This window comes from Dermochelys coriacea, chromosome 4 (genome assembly GCF_009764565.3).
Source record: "Dermochelys coriacea isolate rDerCor1 chromosome 4, rDerCor1.pri.v4, whole genome shotgun sequence".
Lineage (NCBI taxonomy): Eukaryota > Metazoa > Chordata > Testudines > Dermochelyidae > Dermochelys > Dermochelys coriacea.
This window is the reverse complement of record NC_050071.1, coordinates 98,409,307-98,433,490: the sequence shown is the minus strand read 5'-3', so window position 1 is coordinate 98,433,490 and position 24,184 is coordinate 98,409,307. Positions and strand designations below refer to the sequence as shown.

The 24,184-nt window shown below is 40.9% G+C and overlaps 1 protein-coding gene and 1 pseudogene across 2 annotated transcripts in view; both read left to right on the top strand.

The window, feature by feature from the left end:
- SLC30A9 (solute carrier family 30 member 9) overlaps positions 1–24,184 on the top strand; it is a 60,377-nt gene that overhangs the window by 11,771 nt on the left and 24,422 nt on the right. For both annotated transcript variants that reach the window (XR_006281114.1, XM_038398255.2), the window contains exons 4-9: positions 360–459; positions 6,866–6,958; positions 7,564–7,646; positions 9,161–9,219; positions 10,164–10,231; positions 19,266–19,368. Coding sequence is in view for 1 of the 2 variants with exons in the window: in XM_038398255.2 (XP_038254183.2) it covers positions 360–459; positions 6,866–6,958; positions 7,564–7,646; positions 9,161–9,219; positions 10,164–10,231; positions 19,266–19,368 (506 nt within the window). In the remaining variant the exon portion in view is untranslated. The remainder of the gene's footprint in view (positions 1–359; positions 460–6,865; positions 6,959–7,563; positions 7,647–9,160; positions 9,220–10,163; positions 10,232–19,265; positions 19,369–24,184) is intronic.
- LOC119854497 lies at positions 1,780–4,467 on the top strand (annotated as a pseudogene).

Below are 24,184 nucleotides of genomic sequence, written 5' to 3'. Positions count from 1 at the left end.
GTCTTTGGCCACCAGTGACTGATTAGAACTTATGTTTATATCTGCTTTTTTTGTTGCCAGAATAGCTAATTTTATTATATTAAATGTCAAAATTAAGTTAAATTACTCTGTTCTTAACAATGTTTGTTTCCATTCTGTCCAGAAAATTATTAATTTTTCTATCAGAGTACCTTCCTCTTTTATTTCTCTCATTAAATGTCTTTATCCCAGAATCCCTAGCAGGAAGGAAGAATTTACATGTCTCCATTTAAATGGGGTAAATTCATGATTTCACATCGGGCTAAATTGTCTTTCAGGGCATGCTCCATATGACTTTTAATTACACTTGATAATACTTTTTTTGTTTGTTTGTTTTTTAGTTAAAGCAGTTCTTAAAAAGAGAGAGTATGGACCAAAATACACACAAAATAATTTCATCACTGGTGTCAGAGCAATAAATGAGTTCTGTCTTAAATCCAGGTACAGTAGTTTAAGTGAGTTAAAGTATAATTGTCTATATATTTTTGACTTGTTCATATGTGTTTCAGAGGTGAAGAATGGCTTAGCACCATGGGTCACTAATCCTGACTGAAATGTCTAGGCGCCGCTCCAATATACACAATAAATTGTAGACTGACTGAGCTGATGCTTCATTTGAAAATGACCAAGTTTCAAGCTAATTGCAATCATGGTGGCTGATGGATTCAAACTCTTTCCTACCCTTTTAAAGGGGCATTGTAATAATTTAATATATATACTTTTAAAACAAAATGAACTTCATTTAAGTTCTCTTTCCAACAACTCTATCCTTCCTGTTCTCTAGAGTGCTGACTCTGCATGCCAAGAAGTGCAAATCCCATTAGTCACTGAAGAGAAAATGCTGTCTCTGGGACAGCCATCTTTTCACAGGGGGCACAGGCAACCTTGTAGCAGTAGTTAGAAACCATGCAAATCTCTAAAATATGAAACCCCACTTAGAAGCCATAAGAAGCTTCATTTTAAACTTCAGGTACTTTAATATTGTATCTGTTTACAAATGCTTATTATATGTTGCCAAATTAAGACTTAACTCTCACTATTATCCTGACTTAATCACATGTATCATTCTGGACCATGGTTATTGTTACTTAAATGTATATTTAACTCTCTTTAGTGTCTGTCATCCATTGCTGGCATCCATTTAAACAACACAATTCAAAGGTGTGATCTCATTTATAAAATCCTGTTTGATCTTTATTAAATAAGTTGTTTGCAGTAGTAGTGCTGGTGTTGACACGTTTGCCCCAGGATACGAAAGACAAAGGTAGATGAGGTAATATCTTTTATTAGACCAACTTCTGTTGGTGGAAAGGACAAGGTTTTTGAGCATCACAGAGCTCTTTCTCAGGTCTGGAGAATGTAACCTGAGAGTCTTGAGACAAATACGAAGTGGGACATATTGTTAAGCAGAAGGGTTTCACTCATAGAGATGACCCTTCTGCTTAACAACATGTCCCACCTTGTCTTTAGCTCTGACACTCAGGGTACCTTCTCCAGACCTGAGGAGGAGTACTGTAATGCTCCAAACCTTGTCCTTTCCACCAACAAAAGTTGGTCCAATAAAAGATATTACCTCACCTACCTTGACTCACTCTCCATTAAATATGAAAGTTTGGTGATTTTTATAGCAGTTACAACTTTAAGTGAGCTGTAGCTCACGAAAGCTTATGCTCTAATAAATTTGTTAGTCTCTAAGGTGCCACAAGTCCTCCTTTTCTTTTTGCGAATACAGACTAACACGGCTGCTACTATGAAAACTTTTAAATTCTGTTTCTGCTCTGAGTCTGTCTTATCACCCCAGTATCTTAGACCAGCCAGAGGTCTTAATTAAGTGAAATCGGTTTATCATAAATTTATTTTCTCTATAGGCAGATTAATTTGAAAAAAATGTGTTGGCTTTTACATAGGAAGTTCTGGACAGAAATAATAGGACCATAGGTTAGTTACTGTGATAAAACCAAATTAATTCCTATTTTATATATAAACATCTTCTATAATCTGAGTGTCTTGATTCAGATGGTGGAGGAAGTAACTAGGAGGACAGCCATTTTAAACTTGATTCTGACTAGCGGAAGGAATTGTGAATCTGAAGGTGGAAGGCAGTTTGGGTGAAAGTGATCATGAAATAGAGTTCAGGACTCTAAGGAAAGGAAGTGAGAGCAGCAGAATAAGTACAATGGACTTTTAAAAAGCAGACTTTAACAAACTCAAGAACTAATAAGTAAGGTCCCACAGTAAGAAATGTAAGGGGAATAAGCAGTTCAGAAAAGCTGGCAGTTTCTAGAAGAGACAATATTAAAGTCACAAAAGAAAACTATCCCAAAGTGAAGGAAAGATAGGAAGAATAGTAAGAGGCCAATTTGGTGGCATGAGGAGCTCTTTAATGACCTGAAAATCAAAAAGGAATATATAGAAAGTGGAATCAGGGACAAATTCCTAACTGAGAGTACAAAAGTATAGCACAAGCATGTAGAAATCTGAGCAAAATCAGAAAGGCTAAGAAACAAAATGAGTTATACTTAGCAAGGGGCACAAAAGGCAGGAGGAGAGGTTCTATAAATACTTTAGGAGCAAGAAAAAGACAAAGGAAAGCATAGGTCTACTACTTAGTGAAGAAAGAGAGCTGCTAATTGACTGCACCAAGAAGGCTGTGGTGTTGAATGCCTATTTTGCTTCAGTCTTCTCTAAAAAAGTTAATTGTGACCATGACCAGAATCTTAACATAGTTTATATTAACAAAAAGGGGAACGAACACAAGCCAGAATAGGGAAAGAACAGGGTAGTTAATATTTAGATAAGTTAGATATATTCAAGTTGTCATGGCTGTATGAAGTGTACCTCGGAGTGCTTCAGGAACTACCTGAAGCAATCTCAGCACTGTTAGCAATTATCTTTGAGAACTCATGGAGGATGTCTGAGGTCCCAGAGGACTGGAGAAGGGAAAATGTAGTACCTACCTTTTAAAAAGGGGAACAAAGAAGACCTGGGGAATTGTAGACCAATCCGCCTAACTTTGGTACCTGGAAAGATATTGGAACAAATGATTAAATAATCAGTTTTTATAAGCACCTAGAGGAGAATAGGTTGATAAGTAGCTCCAAATTTAGAAGCAAAGGAAGATTCCCAGTGTTATATTATCACAGAGATAAAGAGGCTGCCATTGAAAGAGGCTGACTGCATCTGCAAAGTTTCAGTGCCAGGTGTCTGGAGGATGAAAATATGCTGAATGCAATCAGTATAGCCAACCCTGCTCATCACTACATGTATGTCATGGACACTCAACCTAAGCGTAATGCAATGGAAAATGGAGCAGCAGGTAAAGGGTATGAAAATGAAGACAACTATACTAACATTAGATTCCAGTTTGTTGGAATTGAAAACATTCATGTAACGAGATTCAGCCTGCAGAAACTTTTAGAAGTCAGCTGTACAAAAGCTTTGTCAACAGTTTCTTGTCTGGTTTGGAGAACTCTGGCTGGCTGTCATATCAAAGCTGTGTTGGATGCTGCTACCTTCTTAGCCAAAGCAATAGCAGTTGAAAATGCAACTGTGCTAGTTCACTGCTCTGATCGCTGGGACAGGACTTTCCAAGTTTGTTCCCTTGGCTCTCTCTTGTTGGATGTATAGTATAGAACAATATAGGGCTTCCTGGTTTTAATAGAGAAGGACTGGCTCTTTTGGACGCAAATTTTCTGACAGATGTGATCAATTGATGGTGACCCAAAGGAAATCTCTTGAGAGTTCACTCAGTTTTTAGAAGGTGTGTGGCATCTCACAGAGCAGTTTTCACAAGACTTTGAATACAATGAAGCTTTTCTCCTTCAGATCCATGAACACGTCCATTCATGCCAGTTTGGAAACTTCTTTGGAAACTGCCAAAAAGAGCAAGAAGAACTAAAATTGAAAGAGAACATATTCCCTATGGCCATTTCTTCTGGATGAACAAAAGTAGTATCTAAATCCTCTATACAATCCAGATTTTTCCCAGAAACTTGCCCTCTTGGAGCCTAACACAGTGTCCTTCAATTTTAAGTTTTGGAGAAATATGTACCATCAATTTGACCGAACTATGCACCTCAGGCAATCTGTATTTAATTTCATCATGACCATGAGTAAACAAAATAAACAACTGGAGAAAGACTTTAGCTTCCAGTTCTTTAAAATGAAACAGAATCAGGCAATCAGAAGAATTCCTCACTAAGGAACCATTGCAGTCTGTCCATCCTGCATCCTCAGTAGTCAAATATTCTCCGTGCTTTAGAAGGAGCAGCCTGTTGGTATCTATGAATGACTCCATTTGAACTATAGAGGGCAGCAATACAGCAAACAATTGCTACGGTGAATAAAAAGCAGTAGCCAATATGAATATGTCAAGAACAAATCGTGCCAGACCAACCTAATTTCCTTCTTTTGATAGGGTTACTGGCCTAGTGGATAGCAGTAGATGTGATGTATCTTGATTTTTAGTAACGCTTTTGACATTGTCCCACATGACATTCTCATAAGCAAACTGAATTACTATAAAGTGCATAACTGGTTGAAAAGTCATACTCAAAGAGCAGTTATCAATAGCTTACTGTCAAACTGTGAGGATGTATCTATTGCTGGTCCTGCAGGGCTCTCTTGGGTCTGGTACTATTCAGTATTTTTGTTCATGACTTAGATAATGGAGTGGACAGTATGCTTATAATATTTATGGAAGACACCAAGCTGAGAAGAATTGCAAGCACATTGGTGGACAGGAGATTAGAATTCAAAAGGACCTTGACAAATTGGAGAATTGGTCTGAAATTAAAAGGACAAAATTAAATAAAGATAAATGCAAAATACTACACTTTGGAAGGAAAAATCAAATGCAAAATGGGGAATAACTGGCTGTTACCCGGGGTTCTTTCAACCCAAAGCTCTTGGTAACTTTTACTCTGTGCAAGGTGGTGTTAGGAAATAAATCGGGGGAGACACGGCCATCCTACTGATACATGGCTGGCACAAACAGGACAACACAAGTGCTTTCACTTAAAGCTAAACTTTACTTAGTCTGAAGCAGTTACATCCACAACAGGTTAGAAAAACACCCCAACCCTTGATGATTACCAAAGCTGAGCGTGGCTCTCGAGTGGCATAGCGGCAGGCTTCCGGTGGCCAAATCTTCCGTCTGCCGGTGGGGACTGCAAGATGTATCCAGAGAGAGAGAGAGAGTCCAACTACCTCAAACTTTCCCCCTATTTATACATTAGTAATAGAATGACATGTCCCTTAAAGAAAACTGGTTAAGTAAGCAGTTTCAGTAGTCAAGTAAGAGGTTCCTTCTGATTATCGATTAACCAGGTGTGGGTTTTTCCAGAGTTTGCAGCCTTGAGGCCCCAATAGACATTCCTGGGGCACATCCTGCTCTTCGAAAATGCATGTATCCGCTATCTCAACACAATTCTTATTAGGAAGGATGCGGGGTCAAGCTGCCCTTTCTTTTGCACCCAAAGACTCCCCTCCCCTCCTGCCTTGGTTAAACTAAGCCTGCTGACTTGGCTAATTTACAGCCTGCTGACTTGGCTGCTGTTAGCAATAAGCCATAGTGGTTTCAGGCACTTTACTGGTTTGCCACAGTCTCCCCGTACAGCTAGGCAGTAGTATTGCAGAAAAAGAATTGGGAGGTTATAGTGGATCACAAATATTATATGATCCGGTAGTGTGATGCAATTACCAAAAAAGCAAATATAATTCTGGGATGTATTAACAAAAATATCATATGTAAGGCACAGGAGGTAATTTGTTCTGATCTTCTTGGCATTAGTGAGGCCTCAGCTGGAGTATTGTCCAGTTTTGGGTGTCACTTTTTAAGAAAGATGTGAACAAATTGGAGAGAGCCCAGAGGAGAACAACAAAAATGATAAAATGTTTAGAAAATCTGCCCATCTTTCGTTTTGACAAAAGACAACGGAGGGGTCACCTGATAAGTGTTCAGATATGTGAAGGAATGTTATAATGAGGATGGTGATCAGTTGTTCTCCATGTCCACTGAAAGTAGGACAAGTAGTAATGGGTTTAATCTGCAGCAAGGGAGATTTAGGTTAGCCATTAGAAAAAATTTTCTAACTATAAGGGTAGTTAAGTACTGGACTAGATTAGCAAGGGAGGTTGTGGAATCTCTGTCATTGGAGGCTTTTAATAACAGGTTATCTGTCGGATGGTCTAGAGACTGTTTTGCCTCAGCGTGGAGGAATGGACTTGTATGATCTCTTGAGGTTTTTTCCAGCTCTACATTTCTATGATTCTATAAAGTGTATTATAGTTTAAAAAAAACCAAAACCCCAAATTGTTAGCTAAACGTAGCAAATACCTGCTTAGCAACAGTTTTTACATGGCTTTAGACCTGTGTTACTGAAAGAGGCGGAAATGACCTGGGTATTGGGTGTAATCCTTTAGGCTCTCTTAAAGTGCCACATGACCTCTAATTTTCATGTAGGTAGCTGCCAGAGAGGGAATTAGAGGGAGTATGGGTTAATTTATCCAAAGAATTTCTTCCTTTCAGTTGCTAAGGTATAACATTCCCATGTTCTTAATATGGGCCCACAGTTTGGATTTTGAGCCCAAGCAAATCACATTATGATCTTCAAGAGCAATTTAAAGAACACTTTATACTGATTGTATTGCCACTGGATTGTGTTTAAGTAGAAACCCTCGGCTTTCTGTCAATTTCTTTAAACGTGCCATGTTAAGGAAAAAATTAGGGTAGATTTTTAACCATAATATCCTTTTAAGGATCAGTATGTTTGATCTTTATATTGACTCTTTTATGTGTAGTATGAACATGTTTTTTGTTGCACTGTTTGTTTCCATCTTTCAACAGTGACCTAGAACAGCTGAGGAAAATCAGACGACGAAGTCCCCATGATGACACTGAGGCTTTCACTGTATTTTTGAGATCAGACGTAGAGGCAAAGTAAGCTAACTTTTTTTAAAAGGAAATTATTTGGTAATTTGAGTAATTTAACTTTGGTTATATGAGAGAATGGTATAAGATATAATTTTAAAAGGTTAGCTTTATAATGGAAAGGGCAGTAATATTTTCCTTCTCTACATGCATGTATATAAATGCATGTAGAGAAGGAAAATATTACTGCCCTTTCCATTATAAAGTTACTCCCATTGTTGTAGTAACTCGGTACAATATACAAAATTGAAGGGTCACATTGTATATATCCAAATTGAAATCTAACTCTCTCCACCAAATGCATCCGATGAAGTGAGCTGTAGCTCACGAAAGCTTATGCTCTAATAAATTTGTTAGTCTCTAAGGTGCCACAAGTACTCCTTTTCTTTTTGCGAATACAGACTAACATGGCTGCTACTCTGAAATCTCCCCCTACACTGTCTTATCATGTGAGATTAGTCTGGATGGATTTCTTCCAGAAGAAATATTGATAAACCATTATGCTACTCTGGTATTAATGAAGGCTTGGGTTACGTAGTCAAAAAGCATTTTGTTTTAGGACACATAGTGTGTGGAAATCAAAAGGATTTCCAAATTATTTGTACTTTGTGCAGATCTCTTGAAGTTTGGGGAAGCCCGGAGGCTCTTGCTAAAGAGAGAAAACGGCGTAAAGAAGCAGAGATAGAATACAGAGAAAGTAAGTGTTGGATTTTCAAATGTCTTCAGAATGCTTTATCAATCACTGTTAACTTCAACTTCATACTTCCCTGTGGGAGAATAACACCTCATTCTCTTCATCCTTATATGAGTGTCTAACATACGTATGTTTTTGTGGTAGTGTGAGCATGAGAAATGTGTGTATTGTTAATGTACACAGAGGAGGTGTATGTGATGTGTTTAAATGAGTTCATCTTAACTGAACGTATCCTTGCTTTTGTGGATTAATTTGTAGCTATTGTTAAACAACCTGAAAGGTTTTTGAGCAAAGTTTTTGGTTTTGTGTTTTTTTTCTTCGTGAGACTTTACAAAAATACCAAAACCAATTCAAGCCTTGCCTTTTATTTGTTTTATGCTATTTGAACTACTGATTCATGGTACCTTATCTTTTGTAATTTTTGTCTAATGCTTTTAAAAGAATGTAATCTGATGATCCACTCTTTCCTTTAAAACAAAATTGTAGATTGTATTCATAACATTACAACAAAAACTCAATCCATTCAGTATTTACAATAGATTCCATTTTTCTCTTGTTGGAAGCACTGGCCAATTAAAATAGCAGAAGCAATATTTATTGAGGTGGTTGTTTCAAGTTACGCAATTTTAAAATTAAAGGTCTGTTGTAGTTCATAGAAACAAGTTTACCATTGAAAAAGCTGGCCTGGTCCTGCAAACACATAGCAACTTTGTAACTTAATATACGTGTAGTCCCAATGGAAGGGAAGAGTAGATGTCTGCAATTGTTTGTAAAGATTGTAAGAATTTAAACTGTTTTTAAGGATTTGAGCCAAATATTGCAAAGTTGGAGCCAGAAAGCTTAACAACTAGCAAAAGTTTCCAGATCTTAATGTGAAAGCAAGACTGTAAAAACTGAATAAAATCTCAGTGATACCGTGCTGTTGTACGAGTGTACATTTACTGTATTAGAGCACTGTTCTTTTGAAGTGGGAATTGCCTATCAGGCTGATCAATATTGTCTCATTAATCCTTGTATTCCCGTTTGCACCAGTCTCTTCTCTCTTGTTTTGTACGTGGATCGTAAACTCTTTGGGACAGGGACCCTCTTTTTGCTCCTTTTGTGTGCTTAGTGAAATGGGGTTCTGATCCATGACTAGGGATACCATAGTTCCTTTCTCCCTGGCCTGTAGATTGGATGGCACCTCTTAGAGATGACGTACAGAATCTCACCCCAAACTTAAATTATTTTTTAAGACGTGATGAGTCAACTAAGACACCTGTCAGCTTTTTGGTAAAGATGATGATTTTCGATTTAAATTCCAGTGCTAAGGATTTACCATGTTATGCCTGGGTACTGTTAAGAAACAGATCCTTTAAGAAATCTAAATTTGACCGGATCTGCTTGTTTAATATAAATGCATTTGTATGCAGTAGCAAACTTACCTGAGTTTTGTGTAAAGAAAAAAAAAATCTTGAAATCCTGAAATTATTTTTAACTTCTAAGTGCTGCATGTAACTAGAGTTGTCTTATTGCAGATCTATTTAGAAACCAAAAGCTATTAAAGGAGTACAAAGATTTTCTTGGGGATACTAAGGTAAGAGATCATTTAAATTCCTTTGGTAAAATCACCATTAAGGTGTATGTGTGATTGCTTAGAGCATATTTCTGAGAAAAAGAATGTGGGAAAAAATGTATAGGTGGCCTTACAAGATTTTGGTGAAAGTTATAAATGGCCTGTAATGTATCTGTTTTATATCATTCTGATTGTAATAGAATCTTAAACTTTTAAAATACTACTTAAATGGATTCTGATATGATCATAGTATGAGCGGGTTTGTGGATCTCTTCCTCTGCCAGATATCTAATCACAGTCCCATTGTGATTCCACCCCAGACCTGTGGCAACTTGCTGAATGTGTACAATGCACAAAGCTAATTCTATAGAATCATATTGGTTGCTTTTTTTCCATTTCATTTTCCCTTCATCTGTTTGAACAAATCTCCTCAGCTTGTTTTGGCTTTTTTGCTTCCCTCTCCCTAAGCAACCTAGTTCAGAAAGCTTCTAACTCCAGTCCTGCTGGGTGATACCTGACATTTCTTTCTGTTGGACTCTGGTTCCTCTCCTCACTCTGTTTATAGTTACAGTGGCCTCTCATGGAGGCTGCTATGCTTGCTTAACCTCCTTTACAGCTATTCCTACACTGTCTATTGAGCTGAAAAGGGAGTTGTCAGTATCATGTGGATAACCAAGAGCTCCACAGACCACAGTTTGAGAGCTTCTGCACTAAAACTAGGTATCTTAGTTCTGCATGAGACCAAACTGTAAATCTAGTCAGCTGTCCATGATAAACTACTGGATTATGCAGAGCTATACATCAGCTGTTACAGGAATTCTAGTACTACATGATATTGTAGGTATTGTATGTGGTGTACAGTAGACTACTGATAGTCCTTTCATAAAACCAGGATTTAGCTATATTACTACTTCATTGTTTCAGTTTAGCAATTTATTTTAGCATTCTCTCATTTCTGTACGTAGCCACGCTCCAGCACAGGCGCTATGTTGCTCAAAGGACCAGGAAAGGTGGTGATGGTTGCTATTTGCATGTAAGTTTGAAAAAGTAAATGTTTTGTAAATGCAAGAGTAAAAAATTGTATATCCTAGAAATGGAAATAGTCTGTATATTTGAGTTACAGGTCCTAGTGTTCTCTGCAATTCTGCAGCTATGGAATTTGCTGAAGAGCCCCCATTGCTGCAGCAATGTGACCCAGAAAACAACCTTTATTTAACAGAAATCATGGGCAGATTTTTTTTTTAAATGGGTGCCTAAAATTAGGCTCCACATCCATATTTAGGCATTTAGTTAAATAAATGACATGACTTTCCAAAGTGCTGAGACTCCAGCAGCTCTCATTGAAGCCACTGATAACGTAATAATAAAGCAAACCTGAAAAGCAGCTAAAACATGAATTTCACTCCCCTTTCTCTGTAAAATAATAAAACAAACTACAGCAGTTAGGTTTCATTAGGATTTAATTACCTTTAGGAGATGCTACAGTACAGCTTTAATATTCTGTGGAGTATTATAAATGTTAAAAAAAACAAAACAAAACAAAAACAAAGTATTTTCAAAGTATATACAAAGTATTATCAAAGTAAGTGCAGTATTCTTTGTTTTTAAAAACATTACTTTCCAATGTACATAATCTGTAATGGATCACCCTGTTGATAGTAAGAATTAGCAAAATTCTTCTCTCTCCAGAGAGAGAGAGAGAGAGAGAGAGTTTAGTCTGTAGACTCAAATCTTAGTTGAAATTAATAGATTTATTTGCATGTCTTGACAAACAGAGGTTAGGCTCCTTTTAGGAGTACATTCATCTATATTTAGAGATCAGAGAGACTTGTTCCATCTTTGATCAAAGAAAGGCTAGACTTTCGAACCTCGTCAGCTAGACAATTAATGGTTAAAACAGCAACCAAAATTCTTGAAGGTGAATGGCATAGAGCAACATTTTTTATAGCTCGTGCTCGTTCCTGCTCTTGTATGAAGTATAAAAATAACTTCATGTCTTTTGAAACAAGTTTATTTTTGTTTTGTTTGTAAACTTTAAAAATGTCAGAGGGTTAACTTTTCTGCTTTTGCTGGAGAGTTTCCTTAAGGGTCCCATCAGTAGAAGGGGAGGAGTGTTGAATTTTTCACAAAGATGATATCATCTTCAAGTATTTGTCAGGAGTTTGAGTTAAGTGAAACAAACAGAAACCCTACCTTTTAAATAAACCTGACTGAAAACTATCACTAGTTTCCACAGAGTTTACCCACAAGACAAGGAAGTGAAGACTAAATATTTCTAACCAAAAAAAAAAAGAAAAGACAACCACACGGAAGAATAAAACTTTTTAGATGAGCACAGTGGATCTTTTAAACAGATTCACTTCATTTTTCTAAAAAGTGTGACTATTTCCTCAGATCCAATGGAAGGTAATACATGAGCAAAATAGCAGGAACTATTAAGAAAATAGTAATTTATAACCCCAAGAGAAAAAGCTGAAATTTGATAGGAAATATCCCTGAATTTGTTTACAGCTCCTTCTGCTTTTTGTTCAGAAAAAAGAAGGATCAGGAAAGTAACTTCACTGAAAATAGCCCTTCTCTATCATTCAAGAGATTCTATTAATTAATCTGAGCCTCGAGTTTGCTCTGTTAAATAAATGTACAATAACACCACTGTATGTGTGTACGGGGGGGAAAGAGTGGCCTGTATTATGCACCCTTCCTTTTTCTTTCCTGCACCAGGAAATCATGTACAAATCTTGCCCTTCCTCCTTGGAATTGGGCGCAACCACGATCATGGCACTCATGACCTCGAGGGAACCCCTTTGCAGATTAGGGGTCTGCAGTGGGGTGGAAGGGATGGATGATAGGGCGACATGCGTCCTCCCTTCTCCAGCCCTGCAGAGAATCCCTGAGAAGATAATTGAGTAACAGGCTCTTATCTCTTATGTGGTGCTCTTTCTGAGCATTATAAGAGCTGCAGTGGCTAGTGGGAGAGCCTGGTAGTTTTCAGGGACTTGGGTGGTGCGTGCCAGTAACCAGAATCAATCCAGAGGCACAGGGCTTCCATGTAATGGGCCCTATCCTCCTACATGTCCTCAGCATGGATCTCTGAGACCCAGCAATACAGTAATTCCCCACTTAACGTCCTCTTGCTTAACGTTGTTTTGATCTTGCGTCCCTGCTCAATTACTGAACATGCTCCATTTAAAGTTGTGCAACGCTTCGCTATAACGTTGTTTGGCTGCCTGCTTTGTCCACAGCTGGCAGCCCCCCATCAGCTCTCCTACACCCCTCCCGCCCCACAGTGCCCCCTGCCCACCAGTAGACCCCATGGATCAGCGCCCTCCCACCACTCCCCCACCTCCTGCTCGTGGCAATCAGCTGTCTTGCGGCATTCAGGAGGGAGGAGTGAGGATTCAGTGTGCAGGCTCCCCCCCTCCCCTGCCTCTTGAACACCGCAAAGCAGCTGATTGCTGCGGGAGGGAGGGGGGAGGCTGCATGCTGAGTCCTAACTTCTTCCTTCTGCCCCCTGAACATCGCAAGCTAGCTGATTGCCTCGGGCAGGAGGGAGGGGGGAGGATCGAGGACGCAGCGTGCAGCCTCCCCTGCCTCCTGCCCATGGTAATCAGCTGGCTTGCGGCATTCAGGAGGCGGGGGAGGGAGGGGGAGCCTGCACGCCGTGTCCTCGCTCCTCCCGACTCTCTCCTGAATGCCGCAAGACAGCTGATTGCTGTGGACAGGAGGCAGGGAAGGGAGGGGGGAGGAGCGAGGACTCGGCGTGCGGAGTAAAGGGGGAGGGGGGAGAAGAAGCGGCAGGTTAAGCGTGGAGGCTTGGGGGAAGGGGTGGAGGAGGTGGGCCGAGGGTTGAGCGCGCGCCCCCCCCCAGGTGCTTGCTGAGTAGGGGAAGTTGCTACTGTGCAACATGCTTCTCCTAGCCTACAGCACCTTCAGCCTCCTTGCCTGCTTCGTTGTCTCCAGTGCCAGTGGGCTGTGCCTGCGTGGGGTAAGGCAGGGACACCTCCCAACTATAGTACTGTACTGTCTGGCAAAAAAAAATTTCCCTGGAACCTCCCTCCCCCCCCCCCACTTTACATTCATTCTTATGGGGAAATTGGATTCACTTAACATCGTTTCACTTAAAGTCGCATTTTTCAGGAACATAACTACAATGTTAAGTGAGGAGTTGCTGTATTTGGGGGCAAGCCCTGTGTCTTACTTGACAAGAGCAAACTCTGCCCCTCACCCCTAGACGGACTGATGTGTTGCATTCCTTTACAGAGATTTTCTTCCTCTGAGCCCCTTCCAGTAGTTTTTACCATGGGCTGGGATGCTCTGCCCCAATGTAATATTTTACTTTGTGGGAGACCCAGCTGAGAGAATGCAGTGCAACTACATTCATAGACCTCTAACAGCAAATTATATCTGTGCATAAACACAGCAAATAAAAGCTATATTTCAAGCTCTATTTGAGAAACACGGGGGAAAAAAAATCAATATTTGCCTAGAAGAAAAGAACAATATTGGGGGAATAAATTTTTCATTATCTGGCTTCGTAGAGGGTATTATACTGTCAGTCTAACTGTTTTGTTTGAGATGGCACTTTCTAAAATATTTACAGTGGTGTATACTAAACTTTTCCAAAATCTTACCAATTGGGATGAAATTTATCATGTGTGTTTTCATTCTAGAAGCTTTTATTGGAAAGATTGAAGGAATTGTGTTGTACCATTTTCATATTATCACTGCACTGAAAAACACAATTTTTCATTTAAAAATGTTCAGATGCATTATTTAAAATTGCAGTTTGTGTTTAAGATTTTGTTTGCCATGTACTTGGTATAGTACTTTATGGAGGTTTAAAAGATTGAAAAACAAATCACAAACAAGTGAAAGCCAGTGGTGGTGTACCTTGTTTTCCTTATAATTTGTGTGGCTTTCTAGCTAAGTGCACGTGGATCTGGATAGCCATACAAACACCAGACAGTTCTTGATGTTTGTGACATTTTGGGGTTCAACCCAGACCAGTAAAGGGTTGTCACTGCCTGTACTTCAACTCTGGGTGCCCTAAATGCTATTCTGCTGTGGCTCTCGGCCCAGACACCAACAGCCAACACACAAGCATGCAGGTTACACCCTGGCTTCCACCCCCAATTACTGTTTGCAGAGTGAGCCCAACACACCCACAGTCTGAATTTCCCCCGAACAGTCTCCCTGCAGTGTCCAGCCCTCTCCTGGAACACTCTCAGAAGCTGAGTTTCCTGCTCCTTTAAAGAGACAGAAACAGTAGTTTAACCGTGCCTTAGTGGATCACAACTGAGGATGCAAAATTCAGGATGAACTGTTGAGAAATAGGGCAAACACAACCCGAAACTAGTGGAGTACTCGGACTTCTGTTTTGGGCGGGGGGGGGACCAGGGGCCAGCAGGGCTCGAGCCACCTCCACATGGTGGAGTCCAGAGAGGGAGTGCCACCTTCACCCCCTGACTCACCTCAGCAGGCCACCCAATCGGTTGGGGTTGGGGTGGGGGTGGGGGGGTGCAACCAAAAATTATAACTCACAGGAGGGGGGATTAGCTCAAAAAGTTTGAAAACAGCGTAGGGTGCAGGGATGGGGTAGCTGGGGCTGTGTGCATGTGTGGTAGCTCAGGGTGCAGGGAGGGTATGGCTAGGGGCTGTGTGCAGATGGGGTAGCTCAAGGTGCAGGGAGGGGGTAGCTTGGGCTTTGTGCACATGAGGTGGCTATAGGAGCAGGGAAGAGGGGTGGCTAGGGGCTGTACGCCAGCAGGGTGTAGTTCAGGTTGCAGGGAGGAGGGTAGCTGGGGCTGTGTGCAGACGGGAGTAGCTCAGTGTGCAGGGAGGGGGTAGCTGGGGCTATGTGCTAGGAGGGCTCCGCTGCGGTCCCTGTTTCCAGAGGGGTCTGCCAGCCACAGAACTGGGTCTCCCCACCCCGGGGGCCTCTTACTAGCTGCCTCTGAGGGAGCAAAGGGGCTGGGAGCTGAGGAGCAACTTCAATCTGGGGCACCAGCAGGAGATGAGGGAACGCTGCATCTGAACCAGCCAGAGCAGCAGCTGCCCTGCATTGCCCGGCTCCCACTTCCCGCCTCCGACCTAGGAGAGGAGATGGGGAGGAGGTGTGGAGCTGCCCCCAGCATTGCCTTGCTCTTGTGCTGCAGTTTTGGTGGGGGGCAATGCCCTCCATGTCCCCAACTCTGCCCATGGACTCAGGGCTTCTGCCCCACAGGGACCACCAGGGCCTGGGGTTCTGGGCTTCAGCCCCGCGCCTCCTGGCTTCAGCCCCACGGAGGGCGCTGGGGATCAGGGCTTCCGCTGCAGGGCTTCACAGTCCCCTTGAAAGGGCTCATGGACCCCCAGGGGGCCACAGACCCCTGGTTGAGAACCGCTGGGTTAGATAAAAAGTAAAACAAATTTATTCTGTCAAAAGAGATGTTTTAAGTGAGTTCAAGTATAAGAGATAAAGATAAAGGGTTACAAACAAAAAAAAAGTTAAAACACTCTCTTTCTACTGCCTAAGATATAACTTAACAAGCTACGGTCTTTGTTTAAGGAAGTTTCCTCACCAGTCTTCCTTTTCCTTTTCCAGCAATGGCTGACTAGCTCTTAGTCAGGATCCCCACAGAACCCAAGATGCTTGTCTCCTCAGGTGAAGGATAAATTAAGGGTTCTCTGCGTCTGTCTTTATAGTCCAGTAAACCTTTAAAAGTCTGTCTCTCTCTCTCTCTCTCTCTCTCTCTCTCTCTCTCTCTCAAAGTTCATTGTCCCTGTTTCAAAAGATAGGAAGGTTTCCTGAGGGTGCAGTCTTCATCCCCTCCTCCCCCCCCTTGAGATTGTTAAATGATTACAGCCATGTAAATCTGCGGATATCCGTGGACCATGTTTGCGTATTGGATGCTGATACAAATTTTGTATCTACGCAGGGCTCTATAAATGATCACATTTTCCCCACTTGCTCTCCTGATGGCTTTGTTTGCCTGGCATGCAAATGTTCCTTTCTTTGTCTTTGGTCGCATCTTTCTCAATTTACATGGGAGACGCACTCAGGCAGCCGGAACCACATTCCTTTGTCTGGAAAAAACCCGTTGATCAAATCCCTCTGACGTGCATGGTTTAAATGCATTTCAGTCATACACATCCATGTAATCCTTTTGTGGGTTGATCATTAATATTTTTGCGTGATGGATGTATGATAAATGAGTTATTATTTTTCTAGTGACATATTACATATATAGGGATGTAAATACTGTTTAAAAAGTTAACCGTTTATTTAAAAATATTTCATTTAAATGGTTAACCGTTTAAGTGTCTGGGGCTGCTCCTGCTGGCTGGTGCAGCTGTTAACGGTTAAGGTGGGTTAACCAGTAAGACTCATGCTTACTGGTTAGCATTTTACATGTCTAATGGCATCTTTGAGATACAGATTATAACAATGCTGAGTTGGGGTACACTGAATTGGTCAGGTCAGCTGAAACTCACAGATACCAGGGAGCTCCTTTCCTTCTGGCATAATGATGCTCTTAGGGTTACAATGGTTTCTTAGTATACTTGTGCTTTGTCATGCGGTTCTTTAATGAGTAGCTCTCTGAATCTCCCTACTCTGTGTTTTACTGTCTCTAACCCAGATGGCACAATAATAATATCTAGATCTTATGTAGCTCTTTTCACAGGTAGATCTCAAAGCATTTTACATTTGAGGAAAAGGTTTAGCTATTATGCTGGGCTCTGACATCTCAAATTTTGATGCAGATTTTTGCATAGCCCTCAAATGTATTGTGTCCTCACAGACGATCCAAACCTGGAATTTGGAGGAGTGCAGTAAAATGTCATCAATCCTGGTGGGACTCCTGTGTCATTTTAGAAGGCAGGAATCCTGCAGCTTTACTACATCTTCAGATAAACAGATTAGCTCCTTCTTTCTTTAAATGCAAAAAATTACATCGCTTCAAGAAGTCAGGAAAATTGTTTGCATTGCTCATTAGTGCTAAAACTGTGTTGCACTATGGATAGGAAGAACAGCCTTGTAATTAAACATAGGACTGGAAGCCAGGAGAACTTAATTCTTTTCACTGTTGCTACAGGTTTCCTCTGTGACTCTGGGTTATTTATTAATCTGTCTGTTTTCCTATCTGTAAAATGTGGAATAATACTTCTGTGGGCTGTTGAGACTAAATTAATGTTTGTAAAGCGTATTGAAATCTTTGAATAAAAAGCACTATAGAAGAAAATGTATTTAGCGCTTAAATAACAAGATGATAGGCACCTTAGGAATTCCTTAGATAAGGCCTTAAAATTATCATCATATTCAGTAGTATGTGCAATCCTGTATATGTCCAAGAGGCAGATTTATGGTTTCAGAAGGAAATATAATAATCTGTGTCTTGGTTTTTGTTTGTTAAAAAACCACAACTATAGCATTCCATTAACTTTTTTGTTTATAAAGGATTAAAAAGCCCACGTGGCAGTGTCCTTTTGAGAATTCCAATTTTGAACATTTTTCATTACCAGTAATTTAAGAAGTTGTAACACTAGAATGACCCTTTAGTCTGACTGTATAACACAGAGCATAGAATTTCACCCAGTGTCTCCAACAGCTAGTGGTTGAACTAAATAATATGTTTTAGAAAGAAGCTTATATTTTAGAAATACACTTGCCAATGATTATACTACTTTTATTATTAACTGCTGCACTCTGGTCCATAGAAGACACAAATATCAACATGGTGCTTGCCCGAGAGAATTTGTAATCTAGAAAGCATCTTTAGAAAGACAAAGCACCCTGGGACGCTCAGAGGGGAGGAGTTCATTTAATTTTTTCTTCCTAATGTAATATTCTTTCTCCCCCAACCACCCCTTTGTATCTTGGAAGGAACTTAGTGAAGTGAGACTGTGTGAGGTTACAGCTGGCACACTGAGATTGAAACAGGGCTTTATACAAGAAGGCACACAAATCTTAGTGGGAGAAAGAAAGAAAAAGAGATTGCTGAGGCATGTGCCATTGTGCTAAGGGTCGCAAGGATGGACTAAAACAGTGGTTTTCAAACTGCTGGGTCGCGGAACGCAAGGCACTGCGTTGCGGCGGCTCTGGTCAGCACCCCTGACTGGGCCATTAAAAGTCCAGTCAGTGGTGCTGCCTGGCTAAGGCAGGCTAGTCCCTACCTGTTCTGACACTAAGCTGCACCCCAGAAGCAGTCAGCAGCAGGTCTGACTCCTAGGCAGGGGGCCCATGGGGCTCTGCATTGCTCCCACTCCGAGCACCGGCTCCCAGCCAATGGGAGCAGGGGTGGAGGGACGGTGCCTGTGGGTGAGAGCCATGTGGAGCTGCTTGCGTGCCTCTGCTTAGGAGAAGGACCTGCTGCTGGCCGCTTCTGGGGCGCAGCACGATCCGCGGTGCAAGGAGAGGTAGGAAGCCTGCCTTAGCACCCCCATGGCACCACTGTTTGGGAGCAGCATGAGGTAAGTCCATACCCCAAACTCCTGCCCCAGCCCTAAGCCTGCCCCCCAAACTCAGAGCCCCTCCTGCACCCCAAACTCCTCATCCCTGGACCCACCCTGCAGCCCTCACTCCCGCACCCCAACCCTCTTCCCCAACCCTGAGCCCCTCCCAAACCCCTCTGCCCCAGCTCTGTTGGATCATCAGCATAAACAGTTTTCTTCAACTGTGTCGCCAGAAAAAAAGTTTGAAAACCACTGGACTAAAAGGTCTGACATTTATAAATAGTTGTGCAGTGTCTTGAAGGTGAGGCCAAAAGATTGCAACTTGCAAAAGTATAGGTTATGATATGCAACTGCTGTAAAAGTTGTTTTCCAAAAATCCTAACTGTATATCCCTATATACTACACTTAATTGAAAATGTGTTTAATTTAGTAAATATTGCAGAAGATGTGTATACATTTACTATATGTACTAATCACTGATAAATTGACTTTTGGTGAAATTTAGTTTTCTTATTTGCTGATGGTAGCATATGGTTGTACAAAATATCTGTGATTTCACTGTGTTGATTTAAAATACCAAATGTTAATTTTCATATTATATTGCTAATTCAGCTTTCTTCTCTCTCCAATCTTAGAAATGGGTTGAATTTTTTCTTTAAACTACTCGCATGGGTTTACACGGGTTCTGCAAGCATGTTTTCAGAAGCTATACATTCTTTAGCAGACACTTGCAACCAGGTGAGTAGTGCTTCCATTGCCCTTGTTTAAGTTAAAGTGATTTATAGTTAGCCTCCAAGGAGGAATGCAGACCCTGGAAACAGTTGTGTTGGTAGCAGATAGGAACATTGCTCTCAATTCAGAAATCAAGTGGCTGTCTCTTGGTGGTGATTTGATTAGGGTGGAAAAACTACAGGGCACATGACAAGTACAGGGGAAGTAGCACATTGCGTTTAGTTTTGTGAGGTGAGGTAGGGTATCAGAATACTGCTCTGAGAAGCTTTGTTGGAGCATGTTGTGTAAAATAACACACAGTTGGAGAGAGAGGCTGGAGACCAAAAATTGAGCCTTCAGGTTCTCTAGCTTTTAGTTTACATTGATGTTGTTAATTTGTCGTTTCCATTTTTAGAATTTGCCACAGACTGGCTCTAAACTGTTGCATATTGCAGTGGTTTTGCCTCTTTTAACACTTTAGTGGACTTTTTTCTGTTAATTTCTGTGGTTTTGCATGTTTTTCATTTGAAAGTAGAACAGCAGGTTACACTTTAGTAAGAATAGCTTTGGATTTCAACAAGTTCAGCAGCCATTTTAGCTGTGTCAAGGCTGATCAGTCTAAGAATTTATTTACCTAAACTGTTGTCACATCTGGGAGAGAATGCCTTCAAGTGTCAGTTAACTTGTTACTAAATAATTCCTGCCTTGCAAAGCAAGGCATTCATATTAGAGACCATAACATGCTGTTATGACTAATCTATGATAAGGGTACATTTGTTTATAGTATGGGCATGCAATTTTTTGTAATATGTGAATATATTTTTTGGCTGCAATATAAAAGTAAATTCATTTAAAGAAGAAAGGATAACTAAATAGTTGCTGTCAAATTTCATGGTGATTTAGGCATAACCTTGTCAGAGAATGATGGGGGCATATAGCAAGCAGCCCTGGGTTGGTGATCCTTCCAGGAACAATGTGAGTTCTGAGTACAATGTTAACATTACTCTACTTGGCACTTTTACTCAGAACCTAATGATCTCTCCTTGTATTGCTGTAGCCAGCTTGTCTCTTAATATTATCCTGTGTTTTGATGTACATAATTTGATACACAATTTGTAAACGAATAGCAGAATTATTAATTAATGAATTCATACTGACACTCTAGCCTAAAACCTTGGAAATGGAGAGAAACTGGAGATTATGTAGCTATCTTGTTTCTGATTAGTGAAGTTTGGACTAATACTTCTGCTGGTGTTTCAGTTTTTGTCTATATTTCAGATATGTGGAAGTATTATTCTTCCTTTCTAAATTAATAATTTCCCATACCATCGACCATGTGTCAGGTGAGGTAGTACGGTTCAGTGGAGAAAATACAGGGTAGGACTCAGGAGACCTGGGTTCTATTTCTGGCTCTGCCACTGACCTGCTGGGTGGCCACGGGCAAGTTGCTTCACCTCTCTGTGCCTCTGTCCACTCAGGTGAGGCTCATCAGCTGTGGCAGACAGTCCACCTAGGACAGTGGTTCTCAACCACTCCTGGGGGTTCGTGGAGGTTTTCCAGGGGTACATCAACTCATCTAGATATTTGCTTAGTTTTACAACAGACTTCATAAAAAGCATGAGCAAAGACAGTACAAACTAAAATTTCATACAGGCAGTGACTTGTTTATACTGCTCTATATACACTGAAATATAAGTACAGTATTTATATTCCAATTGATTTATTTTATAATATGGTAAAAGTGAGAATGAAAGCAATTTTTAAAGTAATAGTGTGCTCTGCTGTGACACTTTTTTTTTTTGTATTTTTATGTCGCCTGATTTTGTAAGCAAGTAGTTTTTAACTTAGGTGTACATTGGAGGTATGAAAGACCAATCAGACTCCTGAGGTACAGTAGACTGGAAAGGTGGAGAGCCACTGATCTAGGAGAAGGAAAACTCCGATTTCAAACCGAAGTAATCAGGCCTGGCCAGCCAGTTTTGTAAGAGCGTTTTGCTAATCATGCATACTTAGGGCCATACCAAATTCATGGTCCAGTTTGGTCAATTTCAAGGCCGGGGTTTTAAAGTTAGTTTCCTGTTTTCAGATGTTTATATCTGAAATTTCATGTTGTAACCATGGGGGTCCTGACCCAAAAGGTGGTATGGGTTAGGGGATTGCCAAGCTTTTGTAGCGGAGTCTGGGATTGCCACCCTTAATTTTGCCCTGCTTCTGGCAGGGGTGCTGTCTTCAGAGCTGGGCAGCCAGAAAGGAAGGCTACTGGCCAGATCCTAGCTCTAAAGTTAGCGGCATGTCAGCAGCAGCGCAGAAGTGAGGGTCGCAAGGTATTGAGGGGGTGGGTTATACCACATGTCCGTTTTTCCTGGCAGTCTCTTGCCCCAATGTGGGGCTCACAGCTGGGGCCGCAGCCGCTGCATGTGCTGGTGGGGTGATAGCTGGAGCTGTGGAGCTTCCTGAAGCCAGGGAAAGTTCCCAAAGGTGTGTCTGACCTACCCAGGGAGCAGCCCCTGCAGGGGGAGAGGAAGTCTTCTCTTCCCATCCCCAGTCTGGACTAGCAGCTGAAGCCCTGCATAGGGTAGAAGTCCCTGGCTGGGTACCAGATTTCACAGGGGATATCAGATTTCAGTCTGTGGCATGTTTTTCACAGTCATGAATTTGGTAGGACCCTACGCATGCTCTATAGGTCAGCATTGCTGACTCTAACTAATGGAGAGAGGCAAAGAAGAAGACAGTAGGTCATGTTTCCTCCTCATATCTTAGGCTGGTTTTTTTCCTTTGGTTTAAGTCGCATCACATTTCACTTCTCGACTCCTTTTCCCATTTACATGGGGTTAGAGGTGCCCACAGTTCTTTGCCACTCCTTCTGGCACGGGTTTGTAGGTCTTGGAGTTCGAGTTCTTTTCTCTTCATGCTTCTCTTGACAGAGAAGTATCGTCAGTCTTCCATGTCCTTTGTTGTTGTCGTCTTCCCATGCTTTCTTTTCTGGTCATTCTTCTCCCATTTTTATCACATGACCAGCCTACCTCAAACTTGTTCTCTTCAGCCTGTCTATTGCTGAAAGTCTCAAGTTCATCTTCCCCCAGTTGTCTAAGTAATAAAGTAAAATTACATTTAAAAAAAAGTTAAAAGAATGTTAAAGATGCAACGTTAAGCACTCAAAAGTTAGGAAATACCAGAATTAAGAATGCCCATACAATCTTAATTTGGCCACTTTGTCTGTATGTGCTATAAAAGTCTTGTCCAGCATCACATAGGAAGAGCCAGGAATAGAATCCGGTTTTCTAGAGTCTGAGTTTAATGCCTTAAACACAAGAGAGGCAACCTTCTGCCTCACTCATTGTCCATCCTGTACAATGAATATTAGTCCTGTAGAACAAATAGGATATGATAATGTAATTGAAGGCTATCTCATAATGCATACATATTAAGGGGAGCCAAATCAAGGATAAGTGGGTAACCGTAATTCTGGCATTTTCTATCTTTTGAGTGTCTGACTTTGCAACCTTAATTCTTTTTAATGTAATATTTCAAATGTAATTTGCTAGGCTTTTTTAAAAGGAAGCAGAAATAAAGAAATTGTATTATGTGGAACAACACTGAGCACCTTCATGGGTCATCAGCAGGATTTATGAATTCAAGACGCTTAGATCCGCAGTGCCACAAGTACTCCTGTTCTTTTTGATCATTGACCTCTACCACTCTAGCTAAAAGAGTAACTGATTGCGGATAACAGCCTTCTACTGCTATATGGCTCAGTCACCAGAAGGGGGTGTGACAAATTTTCCTTTCTTACCCAGCAAGTTGCTAGATAGCAGAGGAGTGTTGGGAATCTGGTGTCTTGGATTCTATTACTGGATCTGGATGGGATAGTGGCTACATATAGCACAGCTAAGCACATAGATTTGATACATTTGTTCTGAAAGGCAGTGTGGCAAAGTAAATGAGAGCTGGATCTGCCATATTAGAGAACTGGGTCCAGATTAATGGTCCTTTTATACTATTCCACTGACGTGTAGGGGCCAGAAAAGGGGCAGAGTAGCTCCAGGGAGAATTCTTCCAGTGTAGAAGCAGTATAGAGCTGGTGTGTATGCTTTCTCTACGTTGTCCCCCTTGCAGCCCCACTTGTAGGATATTTCAGAGATAAGCATGTATTATGGGGGGGAGTGACTGGAACCCTCTGACAATTCTGGTCTATACTGCAGAGAGGTCTGTGGATAACCTACGATTTGAGGTTGCCATAAATTATTAGAGCAGCCTCGAGGATTTTCTCTAACTGACTCTGAAGGCCACACTGGCTCTGAGACCAGCCAAAAATTAGTGATGCAAAAAGTGTCTTAAAATAATCTTTGCCACACTACCAACTCAGGTTGTGCCTTGTGTGTGGCATTACTGTGGAGAGGTGCAGCATAGAATCTTCCCCCTAGGCTGTATTTCCAGTTCTGCCAGAAATGACCTTGTACAGCCTTTCATGTACTCCATTTGTAAAACGGGAATGATACTACTGCCCTGCTGTTTAATATTTAAAGACGTGTATGGAAATAGCTTTAAAGACAAGACCTTACAGATGACTTTTTAAAAGTAGGTCAATTTTAAGGCCAAATGACTTTGACAGTTTGCCTTTAATGGTATTCTTTACCAATGTATATGCAGGAGAGCGTTTCTAATTTTAATTGGGAAATTATCAAGAAAAGTTAAATATTTATGCCATTGGAGATGTCTTTTTTTGTTCAAGTATTTATTTGTGAGTTGTGTATATGGATAAAGCACACTGAGATTTAAATCCTGCAAAGATATAGCATGTTCTTAAACACCCATTAATATGATTAAGTGCATGTCTACACTT